Source organism: Helianthus annuus, chromosome 17 (assembly GCF_002127325.2).
Source record: "Helianthus annuus cultivar XRQ/B chromosome 17, HanXRQr2.0-SUNRISE, whole genome shotgun sequence".
NCBI classification, from domain to species: domain Eukaryota; kingdom Viridiplantae; phylum Streptophyta; class Magnoliopsida; order Asterales; family Asteraceae; genus Helianthus; species Helianthus annuus.
This window is the reverse complement of record NC_035449.2, coordinates 179,567,221-179,583,718: the sequence shown is the minus strand read 5'-3', so window position 1 is coordinate 179,583,718 and position 16,498 is coordinate 179,567,221. Positions and strand designations below refer to the sequence as shown.

At 35.2% G+C, this 16,498-nt stretch overlaps 1 protein-coding gene across 1 annotated transcript; it reads left to right on the top strand.

Moving 5' to 3' along the window:
• Positions 1-6,451: 6,451 nt before the first annotated feature.
• LOC110921001 (endoglucanase 8) lies at positions 6,452-16,241 on the top strand. Its single transcript, XM_022165263.2, has 7 exons — positions 6,452-6,711; positions 7,466-7,873; positions 9,366-9,458; positions 11,032-11,193; positions 14,207-14,318; positions 14,398-14,561; positions 15,756-16,241. The coding sequence occupies exons 1-7, from the start codon at positions 6,502-6,504 to the stop codon at positions 16,077-16,079; spliced, it is 1,473 nt and encodes a 490-aa protein (XP_022020955.1). The 5' UTR covers positions 6,452-6,501; the 3' UTR covers positions 16,080-16,241.
• Positions 16,242-16,498: the final 257 nt, after the last annotated feature.

Genomic DNA, 16,498 nt, shown 5'->3' with positions numbered 1-16,498 from the left:
CCTCCAAGCCTTATCCTTCTCCTTAAATGGACAATTTTTGCTGCAAATCACACCTATCCTACCATGCCTTTTCTTATCACTGACAGCTATTTTCAGATCTCTACCATTTGCTACTGCATACAACTTAATTGCAGCCTTGAAAGCCTCTCTACTAGCAAATCTAGTCCCAGGCACCCACTCCCACTTAGTCCAGTCTGTACATTCGGTTCCAACTGGCACATTTACCTTGTGTTTCTTACCAAGGATATCATCATCTTCACTTTCACCTGGGGAGTTTACTTCACCTTCAGAATCTTCATAACTACTGTGGTCACTTGCTTGGTCAACAGTTCCTTGTTCTGTTAGATCTTGCAAGGCAACAGCTTCAGGTGCATACAACAACTTGTTTAGTAATTCATTCTTCAATTCCTCATCTTCTTGTGTTACTTTTCGAATAGTTGCAACAGATTCTTTGTACTCATCATCATCTGTATCTGCTTCAGAACCAAAATCATCATCTAAACCAGCATCATCTTCAAAACCATCATCAACTCCTACACCAACATCATCTTCTAAACCATCATCAACTCCTACACCAGCATCATCTTCAAAACCATCATCAACTCCTACACCAACATCCTCTTTGTACTCATCATCATCTGTATCAGCTTCTGAACTAACATCATCTTCAACTACTGTTGGTGTTATAGGTGGTGTAGGTGTGCCAACTGAAACCCTTCTAGCTAAGGATTTGGTTAACTTACCTGTAGGTCTGGAAGTTGTAGTGGGCTCATCTGGGCTAGGGTTTGTTAGTGGGCTCATCTGGATCTGGGCTATTTCTTTGGGCTTTTCATTTGCCTTAACAGAACCACCATCAGCATAAAGGTAAAGCAAACGGCTGAAGTCACCACCCAAACCATTTAACATTTCCATTACATCTTTGTCGTTCTTCAGCACAACTAACCCATTATCCAATTTCTTTCCAACAGGCAAGTATTGCAGTTGAAAATCATCTTTTTCATATGATTTGAAATCCATTACACAACCAGTTAACTCAAAGTATGAAATTTTATCAATCTCAACTTCAAAATAGTCAATTAACCCTCCTACATAACTTAATTTTTCCCCTTTTTTTTGAACATACCTCCATGCGATAGCTGTACATACATACGGTCATGAGCTGCCATTAAACCCTAAAAAACGATAGAACGAGATGATCGAAATTACCTTCAAAAACGAAAATGATGAACTCGTTAATGGAGAAATGGAGAGAGTATTACCTGAGAGAAGATGAAGATCGCTTGTGAAGGTGAAATGAACCGTTCAATAATGACAATTTAGGGTTAAAAAGTTAAAGTCATATTTTATATAGGGGAGGTACTCTTAATTCCACATAAGCTATGCATAGTCATCACCCATTAGCCACATAATCAAAAAAATTAGCCACATCATCAAAAACAATAACTCTGTTAACTTTTAACCAGAGAAGTTCGTTCAGAGCCAACAAGTTAAAACGTAGGATTATTCTCTACCAATTCTGTAGGTAGGATTATTATTTACCAACTGGTTAAAGGTTGGTTTATTAAATACCAATTTTCCTAAATTAAAATAATAATTATCTATAAGAGATGACCTAATATAATGACAAGTGTCCCTAAAGTGGTTTCTTTTATTATATAGTATAGATTATTTTGGAACAAAAGCTGGTAGCATGGCCACTTGGTGTGTGATGATAAGTTATCTTCTCGGATTAATCTTTAGATTCTTTGTATCCGAACAATGTAATTTACAAGCCACCATTACTAGATCGCATCTTGTACTCCATCCCCCACCACACACACCCACACATATGTATATTATTTTATAATAACCTTATGTTACTTCAAGCATTTCAAACATTGTACGGTAGCTAGTTTAAATTATCTTATATTATCATTTTAGTCAATCAGAATATTTGACCTGATCGAACTAGATTATTATGTGCTTGGTGTATTGGGAGACACAACTGTTGGATCATCACCATACTCAATAAATTTCACCAACAGCAAAAATAAGATAGGGTTTGAGAAAGGTAAGATGTAGACAGACTTACCTCTACCCCGTAAGAATAGAGAGTATGTTTCCAGTGAGACCCCCGGCTCGATGGTAGTTTTGCATCAAATATTGGACATAAAGCACATAACACTCGGCAATTAAGACAAATGCCAATTCGTGCATGTATTCACTTTTCTTTCGGCTATTAACGCCACCACATGATGCATGATTTTCCATCTCCCTCTATTATTTTCACGAAATTAGTAAAATGATGTTAAAATTGGTGCACTTTCACTTTTGCCACCCGAGCGCCTACACATATATACATTATATTGCGTATACCGCTAGCGGGGCGTAAAAACCCGAAAAAGTGTAACAAACAATTTTTTTTGGTGTTATCTATTGTTTGATACTCGTAATTTTTTTATGTGATATAACACAGGATAGTGGGTCCCGTTCATCAGTATCACACATATTCAAAAAGTGACTCGATTAAAAAAAATTAAAGGGTGTGCTACTGGTTTCATTTTGTTGTCATTTTTATCTAAAATCAAAATTTGATAAGATTTTCAGTTAACATCCAGTTTTTTTGTCTTTTTCCTCCTTTTTAACGGATGACAAAATGGTCTTTTAACGTTTTAATATAACAAATTAAAAAAATCCGACTATTTTGCCCTTCATTAAAAGAGAAGAAAAAGTCAAAAAAGTTGGATGTTAACTGAAAAATCTTATCAAATTTTGATTTTGGATGAAAATGACAACAAAATTAAAACATAGGGACCAGATTCAAAAGGTTTGAATTTTATACTAAAGTGACAAAAGTGACCAAACCTCAGGGACCATTTTGGCAGTTTAAAAGATGAAAGATTTGAGAAGAGGAATTAAACTTGAGTTTATTCGAACATATTACGAGTTTCGATTATTCTTTTTGCAACTTATAAATATTTATAATCACTTTTATAAATCGAATCATGTTAGTGAGATTTTAATATATGGAATGATTAGAGACAACTATATGAGCAATTTGGTGTGGAAAAACAAGACATTTAACTATTTAAGATATCTGCAATGATATTACATAAAAAAGTAAAGTAGAATATTATTCACCATCTAGGTGAAACAAGTGATGTTGAACTAAATTTGCCATAAAAATATTATAGTTGTTTTGGGATCTTTTGGGAACCCAAATGATATTTTGTGTGCCCATATATGTACAATATAAAAATAGATAAGCATATACATAACCATATGAAATGAACTCTTGAACAAGTGACATAAATTTCTGAAACAATTTTTGAATTCTTACATTTGTATCAAAAGGTTAAAAGCGTAGATTCTACATATTCATAGACGCTTATAAAGACCTTTACTTGCCATGTTAAAAACACATAAATACACTACCATGTGTATCCGTAGATATCGAGTTTAAATCATGAGTGATTATACACTTTAGAGTACACTAAAGCAATACATTAATATGACGATCTCACTTTAAACTCGAGTAGAAGAATCCCATAACAATATTATATTGTGTTGTATTCATAGTTGTCAGCGTTAGAGCATTCACATCCTATTCCACATTTTTACGTGAGTGAGTTATGGATATTATAAAAAAATGGTTTTGAGTAATTGTGAGTAGAGAAGAGAAAATGTTATTTTCATCTGTATATTTGGGGTGACATTGTTCACCCTTATTATTTTTTTAATATTTTTTTAAAGTGGTTGTGAGTTGAGGAGAGAAAAGATAATAATAAATATATAAAAATATTGACAAAAGATCTAATACCAATACGCTTATCATACAAAACGTACGAATAGGGTGAAAATATAGAAAAACGCGGTGACATTTTCATAATTATTTACTCATAGAGTAATTATTAAAATTACTCTACAAATGATCTTATAGGCAATAATTCCGATCACACCTCTTGAAATTTTAGTTAAACCCTTCACTTCCACCCTAGAAAATAATTTATAGATTCGCCATTACACGTAACATCATATTTTCATCAATAAAACGTTAACGAAGCCTACACATAGTCTTATACTCTTATAGTTTGTTCATTTGTTCTCCTTAACATAGTCTTTATAGTTAATACATATGTGTTAGAAAATAGTTTGTTCATTTGTTCTCCTTTACATAGTCTTAATAGTTAATACACATATGTCACAAAATAAATAAAAGATTTGACAGCATATAAAATGTGAAGAAAAGGTTTGATTCTTTAAAAAAGTTATAATTTAATCAATAAAAATACAATAATATAATCTTGTGTCAGACATTTATAAAGGAATAATTGGATTATTTCTGTTTTTGAGAATAAGCCAAAAAAATAAATAAAAAGGGAAGGAAAGTGCACAAAGTTTCAAGTGAATATCATAAAAAGGCGGTGAAACCGTGAAGGGTAGAGGGGCGCAAGGCAAAAGGCAAATTAGGTAAAAATGTCTTAAATGCCCCCACCCTCATTTACGCCATTCACCATTCCACCTCTTCTCTTCATTTACCATGAAAATGATTGGTCTAAACCCTTGGATGGTAGTTAACGCCTTAACGGCACTATATTGTGTGGGGACTAACTTAACGGTTATTTAGGGTGGAGGGTATGGTTAATCACTCTAGGGTGATTGAGTGAAATACTACCCAATAATATTATCTCATGTCAACTCCTCATTTTACACTCAATCAAGAAGTATAGTTAATCACTCTAAGGTGTTTGAGTAGGTTAAAAAATAAAAAAATTTGATTGGTTCTTCTCTCCTCTTTCCTCTCTCTCTCCTCCATCACTCCATCACTCACATTCGGTGACTCCACACCGATTTTGCTAAACTCTCTCTCACTCACCGATTAAGTTAATCAAGTGAGTGTGGTCACCGATCGGTGACTCCCACTCCCCGCACCACTCACCGAGCATTATACCCCCACCCTTATCATATATCAGGTTAGTTTTGAATGGAACATAGTGGTAATGGTTACTTATAAGGGCACTCGGTGTTGGGACGTCCCCGCCACATCTAGGCCCGACGCCAACCTAAACACCACTTCCAACGGCTAGGAATGGCAATGGGCCGGACTTAGGCTGGGTAGTGGTAATCTCAGACCTGTACCTGGTTGTAATTCTTTGTCCCATACCCGACCCGTTACCCGTCGAGTATCGGGCATACCCGCGGGTATCGGGTATACCCGTTAATTTTATAAAAATACCTATTGGGACAAATGTGCAATTTTTTACTTTGATGTTCATATAATTACTATTATAATGACTATAACAAATGGAAATATGATTAATAACTTACATATCATATTCAGACCAAATATACCAAACTAAATCAAAACGATTACTTAATTAAGTAATTGTATCAGGACCACCTAATTGCATAAACATCCACATAATAAAGAGTGATAGCTTTCATATCTAATATACATACTCAAAAATAAGTTATTTGTTTACTAAGCAAGCACCTACCAAGGGCGCAGCTTAAGAGGGGCCGAAGGGGGCGCCCGACCCCCCCAAACATTTCGCTCAGTAATGTTATATATGTAGTTTTCGTATAGAAATTTTGGGGCATATACGTTTTCGACCCCCGGTTCTATAGAAATTTTTTAGTATATACGTTTTCGATCTCTGTCTTCATTGTGAAGTTTCGCCACTGCATATGACTATAGAGAAGGTAATAAGTACACGTACTAAGTTTATATATACGAAAATCTATAATATGATAGGCCGGGTATCAGGCGGGTATCCCTAAATCCCATACCCGTACCCGATTTTTTTTTTCATTTTTTAAGCCCGTACCCGGTCCATACCCATTGAGCTTCGGGTATACCCGGCCCATATGTTTCGGGTATACCCGTCGGGCTTGGGCTTTTTTGCCATCTCTACCAACGGCTGTCGTCGTCCTCAGCGTCGCGCCATCGACGTCCAAGCCGACCCTCCTTCTCACACACACCTATACATACATAGATACATATATATTTTAGGCTAATCCTTCATTTCCTTAGGTCTATACACACAACTCTCTCTAGTCTCTCTCCTAGCTTGAAATTTAACCTTGCGGCTTGAACAAAGAACAACCCTTACCCGTCGGTCGGCGAGGGTGTGCACATGCGGGTAAGGATACCCGAAGCCACTACTCTAAACCCCCCGTCCCCCCTTACAAACAAGATTCTGCCATTCCAAATAGAAAGTCACGAACACCATTCGTTTAACCACCCAATTAAGCACCGTGAGGACCCTATGAAACTAACCCGACCCGAACGGTCAACCCACACACTACACAACTGCACAAGTCAAACCAAAACCCCTGTGCTCAACTGCTCATCGGTATCTTAACCCACACACCCCCATCCTTTCGGACCCTGTCACGTGTTTCACTCTCATTGGCCCATACTCAAAGCATCCAATGAATTACTTTTTCTCTCTATAAAACCAAACGACGCCGCTTCACTTTTTTCTCATCCATCATCATCCCTCACTCCCGCAGTTCAAAATGGCGCCAAAACCTGCAACTTCTCCGGCGGTTTTCGCCATTTTCACTCTCCTCCTCATCTTCTCCGCCTCCGTCACCGCACATGACTACTCCGATGCTCTCCGGAAATGCATTCTGTTCTTCGAAGGTCAACGTTCCGGCAGACTTCCGCCGGATCAACGCGTCACGTGGCGGAGTCATTCCGCCATGCACGACGGAGCTTCCGCCGGAGTAAGTAACTGTTTATGTTTTCTATCGTATTTTACGTGTATCTAAACCGTTTTAACAAAATGTAGGTTTAGTTTTGACGTTTTACTCGTTTGTTAACCGATAATCTTCGTTTAGGTCAAAATCGTGCGTGTATTCATGATTTGAATGAGTTTTTTCTGTGAGTTTTGGTGTTACAGTGGTGCAATTGTGCGTTTAATTTTTTTTTGTTTAGTAGTTTATAAAATGTATCTAATCGTTTAGCAAAATGTAGGCTTACTTTTGACGTTTTAATCGTTTGCTAACTGATAATCTCCGTTTTAGGTCAAAATCGTGCGTTCATGATCTGTATCTAATCGTTTAGCAAAATGTAGGCTTACTTTTGACGTTTTAATCGTTTGCTAACAGATAATCTCCGTTTTAGGTCAAAATCGTGCGTTCATGATCTAAATATGCTTTTTCTGTGAAATTCTGTAGTGCAGTCGTCTAGTTGTGCGTTTCATTTAAGTCTGTTATTACAGAGGTGCATTTGTGTTCATTTAAGTCTGTTTCTGTACAATTTTCATCAGTTGATTAGCTTCGTTAGGTTAAAATCTCGAGTTGATTATTCAAACGTGTTTTTCCCTCTGATAAGTATCGTTTAGGTTAAAATCACGAGTTCATAATCTAAATCTGTTTTAATCTATAAATTTCGGTATCACAGAGGTGCATTTGTGCTTTTTCGTTCTGTTTTTGTTTGATATTTTCGTTCAAAACCTCACAAACAAGAACCTTATAGGTCGATCTAAGAGGCGGATACTACGACGCCGGAGACAACATAAAGTTCAACTTCCCAATGGCGTTCACCACAACAATGCTGGCATGGAGCGTAATCGATTTCGGCCGATTAATGGGCGCAGAGCTCGGAAACGCAATTAGGGCAGTGAAATGGGGAACAGATTACTTACTAAAAGCAACTGCCACAGACGGCGTTGTTTACGTTCAAGTAGGGGATCCTCTTTCGGACCATAACTGTTGGGAGAGGCCGGAGGATATGGATACGTTGCGGACGGTGTATAAGGTTGATCGGAACCACCCTGGATCTGAGGTGGCAGGGGAGACTGCTGCTGCTTTGGCCGCTGCTTCGATTGTTTTCCGGTCACGTGATCCTGTGTACTCCAGGATTCTTCTTAACCGTGCTGTTAAGGTGCGTTTTTATTCTTGGCAGTTTGTTATAAGGGTAAAGTAACGGTTCATATGGTTTTCATACGTGTCAATTGGTTAGTTGGTTTGTTTGTTACTTTATTAAATGTGGTATTATTATTTTTTGAAAGTAAAGGTAAAAGTAATATATAAACGCAAAAGACTTTAAACACCTTAGAAGCGAGGAAGGAAGGTCTTGGGTTCAAGGTCAAGTCACACAAATGACATGAGTAAAGAAATTTGTCGGTAAAAAAAAGCAATTACCTTAACCTAGTTATATTAAATTAACCGGAATTAGGATATACGCAATAAGTTCGGCTCGTATATTAAAAAAAATTGTCTCGAATTGTTAACTACGTTTTTGAGGAATGTCAAAAAACCATATTGGCCGGGTTGGGGACTTGAAAAGCCAATCGGTTTGATGGTTTAGTTTTGGTGGTTTGAACTATATATATATTTTTTTAAATCATTGGTTTTTATCAAAAAGTTTATAATGTTAAAAAGTGATTCTTGATAAGTACATATTATGAAAATGAATAGTATAAATAACAAACGTTAAAATGCTAATTAGGATTCACTGTCGATTCGAAGTTTTAAACCTGACCGGACTGTGAAACTGCCTAACCTGTCTAAGAGAATTGTGAATTGAGACGTTTAGATATCAAATCGACTAAACTGGCGGATATGTGTTGGTTTGAACTAATCGGTTTTCAATGGTTTATGAACACACCTTTCAGAAATATCTAACAAACATTAGATTACATTTTTAATTTATATAAGAAGATTTTCTTAGATTTGAAAAAGGTATTGAGGATCTTTTTTGGGTTGAGAAGCAATATATTTTATTTTGAATAGTACAAAAATAATTACTATGAAACTTATGTTTTGTATTTTCACTATTTAATTCATTGAGACAAAGTATTATGAGGACGAATAGTGAAAGTTACTTTTAAAAAGACAAATCTTATATCTAATGTGACATACTTTATTCACATGGGATGCCATTTATTAAAATTCCGTTAACTAACTTCCTTTTAAAGCTAAAAGCATTACATTCTTGTTACACAATTAATTGCCTAGTGTTTTCCATGTGTTTTCACTGTTTTAAGGCTAATGCAGCCTTTACACCTTGGTCAAGGATACAAATCAAAGTTTTATAATGTTATGTTGTGAATAATAAACACATACTCACATGCGCCTAATCGAAGTTCAGTTTTAAGGTTTTTTCTTACGTTTTATACGAGATTGAGACCAACAATGGTACAATAAAAGATGATAGAATAAAAGTGTGCTTATCAGTCAATGTAATGTGTGATTGTGTTCATCTTTAAATTGGTAATTTTTTTTCAAAAGTAAATAATCTAATATGATTTTTGACACTCATTTATAGCAATTGGGCCCCAAAGGGATATGGCCGAAGTTGGACATATTCCTGTTATCTTTAACGCTTTCCAAAGCAATTTTACATACCCTTCATTTACTTTGATCTTTGATAGGTCTTCCGGTTTGCTGACACTTACAGAGGTGCATATAGCGATTACTTGAGCTCTGCTGTTTGCCCTTTTTACTGTGACAACAATGGCTACGAGGTATTATTTTATAGGAATAAGTAGTAATTTATATGAATTTAATATATTTTTTTTGAAAGGCAAACGAAAATTTTATTAAATAAGAGAGCACATCGGTCAACATCTCGTTAAACTGATATGGTCATCCACCAGTACACGAATACACAGAATTACGATATGGTCATCCACCAGTACACGAATACACAGAATTATACGCCAAAGGACGCGACATTGAAATTACACCAATCCTCCCATGAAAGAGCTCGAAACTTCGCTCTATTTTTTATCCAAAGATAACCATATGTCTTGATCTCTTCCATTGCCCTACTGAAATTCGCTTGAATTTAATATATTAAAATAGTATTTATGCCATTACATTTATAAACAGTAATTGATGTCAAGTAAATAAAATCACGAAAGTAGTCATTTGACCAAACTTGATTACCGTCCTTGAGTTTTAATTTTTTCTTTCAACTTGATCTTTACAAATGATTACATTCAACCAAAATATGTCACTTGTCCCAAAATTATCAAATTTTGTGCCATTGGTGCAAAAATGGACGTACGACTGTTTTTTTTTTTTTTTTTTTTTTTTTTTATGTTTTTGTTTTTGGTCTAACGGTTGCAAAACATTTTTGTAAACAAATTCGTGTAAATCTTGCCAAGATTTGCGCCAAGTGCCCCATGTTTAGTTGTGATTGTGTTTTTCATGCCATAGAAAAGTGTAACGGTCAAAATGATATCTTAAAAATAAATTTGATCGATATTTTAGTTAACAAGTTTGGTCAATCTGATATATTTTAAGAAAATGTATTTAAAATAGAGCTAATTGCATAGTTAGTCCCTGTGGCTTGCACAAAGTAACATACTTAGGTACTAATAGTTTAAAATCACATTCTAGGGTATTAACTTTTCATTTTGTAACATTTGGAGGTATTAACGTTATTTTTAGGTTTAAAATCACATTCTATTAGGACCTAAGTATGTTATTTTGTGCAAACCACAGGGACTAACTATGTTAATACCCTAGAAGTTAATACCTGCAAACGTTACAAAATGAAAAGTTAATACCCTAGAAGGTGATTTTAAACTATTAGTACCTAAGTATGTTATTTTGTACAAACCACAGGGGTTACAAATTACCTAAGTATATAATTTTGCTTCAAGTTGGGCTTTTACTCCATCTGTGATTGCGTAGTTAGTTTGTAATTAGCTTTTTTTTTTTTGTTAAAAAACAATACTGTGTAATTCGAGGGGTTACAAATTATAAACGCTGTAGTTGGATACAGGGGCGGATGTATTATGGAACAAGGGGTAGCCTCCGCTACCGCTTGGTCGGAAATTTTTTGACGTTTTTAGTGTAAATTTTGGAAAAATTTGACGTTTTTTCGATTTCGTTACCGCTTATTTATAAAACGTTACTGCTTGGTCGGAATCCTAGATCCGCCACTGGTTGGATACATGTTGCATTGTCATTTTTGCGAAATCAAGTGACTATGCATGAATTATACACATCAAGAGACTATGATTAAATTTGTATTATTATATTTTTATTTTAAGTATGCAACATTTTTTAACGGGTTGATTTTATCAGGATGAATTGTTATGGGCAGCAGCATGGTTACAAAAAGCATCAAGAAGACGGCAATATAGGGAGTACATAGTACGAAATCAGGTCATCTTGAGGGCAGGAGACACCATTCATGAATTTGGGTGGGATAACAAACATGCTGGCATCAATGTTCTTATTTCAAAGGTATGCACAATAGTACATTTTGTTTTTTTATCTTTACAGTCATAATTCCTAAACATACAAATCTAAAATATTTTCTTATATTAGTTTTATCCATTACTTTTCTCATATATACAGTTTTAAAAAATAGGTAGGCTTGTAAATTCCAAAGCGTATCTACTACATACCCGAAAATATAATAAATATACAACATATGTCCATTATATTAATACACCGCAAATGTAAGTATTGGGAGAAAACCCGGGAAACTCCCATGTACAATTTTTTTTTTGGGAAAAATTAACATGTAATATTATGTAAGGGTTTTGAAAAAAAATCAAAAAAGCGTCGAGCCAATGTTTTTCAAAAAAAAGTTTCTGTGTAACATATGTAACAATCGAGTTACGCAATGTTACATAGATTTTTTTTAAATGACTCGGCGTTTTTTTTGAAAAAAAAAACAAGTTTCTGTTTAACGCGACTGTTACATATGTTACATAAAAACTTTTTTTTAAACATTGGCTTGGCACCTTTTTTATTTATTTTTTGCTCAAAATTCTTAAAAATATGTATAATACATGTGTTATTTTTTTCAAAAAAATTGTTACGCAGGAGTTTACAAGGTTTTCTCCCTAACTATCTTTGGGTTTTCAATATATCTCCCCGTATACCACAAATCGATTATTCTCATAATTTTCAAGTATGATTATTCAATTTATTTATTAGAATTAGTGAGAATACAACCTTGAAGTTGGAAACAATCTGGACTTCAATTTCTTTTTTCTAATTTATGACTGATCTTATCAAATGCCTTGTCTTATGTATGTGTCTCGATATTCCTCTTCTGTGTCTATTCTAATATTTGACATACTCCATAACACCTTTGTGTCAGCAAGTCACATGGTTGTTTAGTTTCTATGGTGTAAATCATGTTTATATCTAAAGTTAAAAACACAAGCGGGCCTCATTCCCAAGTGGGTTCTTCCCCATTTTCACTCAATAATCGGTCATGTTGTCAAAAAATAGATTTTGCTTGCCTGTCACTTCTTACATCTTAGTTCAATCCAATATCATCAGGTTCATTGAATAGATAGACTCATAAACCATCATTGTATTTTGAAATTTTAAAGATAAGAGAGCTGGCTTGTCAAGCCACGAGCTGTCTTGAGATTTATCCTAGCCAAGCTTAAGCTCAAATATCAGCTCGTCAAGAGTTTCAAGCCGAGCTGAGCTGGCTTGTTTAGCTTTGAGCCCGAGCTAAAGCTGGCTCAACTTGCTTGTTAAGCAACCATAACCACAGCTAAGCATTCTTGGGTGGAAGTAGTGGTGCAAACGAGCCGAGCCGAGTCTGAGCTAGACCAGGCTCGAGCTCAAGCTCGATTAACTTATGAGAGCTCGAGTTCGGCTCGTTGGTAGTTTCTCAAGCTCGAGCTCGGCTAGTTTATTGTCTATTAATTAATATATTCAACAAAAATAATACAAGTAACACACTCATTTAGGCTCAGGGACTCGATAAATAAAGCTCGGGTTTGAGTTTGTTTACTAAACAAGCTTATTTTTAGGTTCGGGCTAACAACTTTAAATAAGGGGTAATTAAATATTAATAAAAACTAATATTAAACTAAGTCTTGACGAGCTTCACATGTCAGGCTTGAGCTCGGGCTCGATAAATAAACAAGCAATTTTTTAGGCTCAAGCTCGGCTCGTTTTGACCTTTTTTCGAGCCGATCTCGAGCAGCTCGCGAGCTGCTTGGCTTGTTTGCATCCCTAGGTGGAAGCAATGCAAGATGAGTTGGGAAGTTTTCACTCGAGTACCTAAATACAAATTCATGTGCTACTTATGCGTTGGTTGTGGATAAGAGAACTTTACATATAAACATGCTTAGGTGGGACCAATCTTAATGTGACCATTTCTAAACCATTTATCTATGATCCAGAAACATAATAATAACTAACAAGTTGATTACCCTCAAAAGCTATGGCAAATACAACTTTCTAGTTCTCAAATCATCAAATGCCATAATATGCATTTAGACAAATTAAGAAATGTGGGTCTATTGGTCTAGTTTCTTTATACAATAAGACCATGTCCTTGATCAAGAAACAGTGTCCTCTATATACAACAAATGCAGGGACTACATTTATTAGGTCTTTACTCTCAAATAGAATGGACTCATGCAATAGTTATGTACCCCCTTCAATGTTTAGGTTTCTGAGAGTAATGTGGTGGGACCCATCTATGGCCAGTAGTTTTCTGCAACAATGCATGTGCATAAAGGCAATGAAAGGGGCAACAGGATTGTAGTGACACTTCACACTTCCTTTCTAGTTTCCATACTTTATGGATAGATGTAATTAGTATACCTTCATAAAGCTTAGGCAGATAGTGACCTTACTTCAATTTGATATGAAAAATCATCCATTTTTGTTTTATTTTATGTGACCAAAAGCATCATTAAAAGTTTAGTTTTATAAGTTTGATATGTCAATATGAAACTTTTACTGTATTTCTATGTGCATTTTGCTATATGATATTGCTATACAGTACACACACAAATATCGTATAGGGGTATGCGTTTATGACGCGCCCCAAAGCATGTAGGGGTGTGAATTTATAGAGTAAAATGTTATTTTTGTCCTTGAGGTTTGGCCAGTTTTGCGACTTTCGTCCAAATGTTTGTTTTTCCGCATTTGGATCCAAAAGGTTTGAAACCTTGCCATTTTCATCAAGTAAAAGTGGATGGAGTTAACAAGCCAGATGAAAATGACAAGATTTTAAACCTTTTGGATCCAGATTCGGAAAAACAAACCTTTGAATGAAAGTCGTAAAACTGACCAAACCTCACGGACGAAAATGACATTTTACTTGAATTTATAACACGATACAAAGACACATCACAAACCTAACATGAAATTCGTATGTTTACGTTAGTTTAAACATATTCATGTCAATTCTTGTTGAACATGTGAACACGACCCATTTAACACTAATGTTATGTGAACAATTAATAATTCTGGTGTAAAAACATTTGTACAGGAAGTATTGATGGGAAAATCGCCCAATTTAAAATCATTCCAGAACAACGCCGATGCTTTCATATGCTCGTTATTGCCAGGAACCGCACATCTTCAAGTTCAATACTCACCAGGTTTGTTTTCCTTCTTTTGACCCGAACCGGTTTTGAGATAATTAATTTCTGAAATTTTGATTTGGTGATATATAATCAGGTGGATTAATATTTAAGGCTGGAGGAAGTAATATGCAACATGTGACTTCACTGTCTTTCCTACTGTTAGCCTATTCCAACTACCTAAGTCACGCCAATCGTGTTGTGCCATGTGGCGATAAAACAGCTTCCCCTGCTCTTCTTAAAAGTTTGGCCAGACGTCAGGTTAGTTAAAACTTAAAACTCTATTTTTATATAAACATTTCTATAAAAATCTAAAAATTAGTTTTTTAAAGAAAATGAAAATAAATGGAATTTTATGATGGAATTTATGGTAAAAAGTAGTTTTTTAAAGAATGAAAATAAATGGAATTTTATGATGGAATTATGGATTTGATTGAGGCGTCATGGGCGCTTTGAAATTATCCATTAATATCGGGCCCATTCACATGACATGGGTTGTTGCCAGATGGATGGCTGCAATTAATTCCGGGCCCATTTTGAATTTAGAATATGGCAGTTATAATGTTTTCTAACGTTTTACACAAACATTCCTTAGTCATAATGTTTTCTAACGTTTTACACAAACATTCCCTTGAGTCATGGCCCATGGGCCTCCTTTGGACCGCCCCTCATAATGAATTGATTGTTTCCATCAAATCAAACTCATCTTTTTACTGTTCTGTTCGACCGATTTGACAAAAAAAATCTAGACCAAACTGTTAGCTACGGTTTCAAGAAACAACAAACCATAGCGGTTGTGTGAGCTGCCGGCCAGACCGGTCCGTTGTATGGGTTTGATGGTCTGGACGATTTAAATCGATAAAGATGGTTCATGATTATAATTTTAATATATATAGGGTCCACTGTGGAACACTAAAAAAGTGGAGAACCATGTATTTAACATGTTAAAAATCATTTTTTAAACATGTTTTTCGGAGCTTTTTTCATATAAATAAATGTAGAAACTTTTCTAATAAAAAATTTAAAAACTAAAAATATAAAAATAATTGTTTAAAAAACAGTAAAAAAAGTATTTTTTATAAATGATTTTTTATTGGAATAGCTTCTACACATCTTTATATGCAAAAGTTCCGAAAAAGATTTTGAATTTTTTTAGCATTTTAAATTGGATTTTTATGATTTATTTAACATGTTAAATGCACCGTTCCCCGGTTCCCACTTTTTTCATGTTCTCTAATGAATAGTAAATTTTAGATGGCCGGATCATTTACATCGAAGGTTCCAACTTTCAAACCGGACTGAACCTTTATACCATCAAACATTAAACACTAAATTGTTTGAATCTCAAACCGGCAAAATTAGTCTGGTTTAACTGTTTAACACCCCTAGTATATCGTGCATGAAAACTTGTACTATCCGTTCTAAATTACTATACATTTGTTGTTTGATTCATAGGTGAACTATATTCTAGGAGATAATCCGATGAGAATGTCGTATATGGTGGGATACGGTCCACGATACCCACAAAGGATTCACCACAGGGGTAGCTCGCTACCCTCGGTTAGAGTCCATCCAGCCCACATAGGCTGCCAGGCCGGGTCCCGCTACTTCTTTAGCCCAGACCCAAACCCAAACGTACTGATTGGAGCCGTAGTTGGTGGGCCCAACACCACTGACGCGTTTCCCGACTCTAGACCCTTCTTTCAAGAAACGGAGCCAACGACGTACATAAACGCACCATTGGTGGGACTATTGGGCTACTTTGCAGCCCATCCTTGATTTAAAAAGTTGTTCAATTGGTAGTGGTGCGCAAATTGGTCACCCTGCCTTACCCTTATTATTCGCCGTTATTAGTGTTGATTTCCAAATGGAAAAGTTGCAATTGTATCTAAATATTATTATTCAATCTATGATATCCGACATGGCATGTTGTGCTCCTTATTTTAAAAGTAAAGTTCCCGTAATTAAGGGAACATTATATGACTAAAATCTTTGTTGTGACTTGTAATATACGTGTCAATCATTAAAAGATGCAATTTGCCTAATTTGGTTTTAACTTGTAAATATGAAGTAATTATATTAAACATGGTGATTGAGGGCAAAAGGTTGTTTGGAAGGATGACAACAGATAAAGAGATTTTTTGTATTTATTTTATTCATATATCTATATCTATAATCTAATCTAAATAAAAGACTCA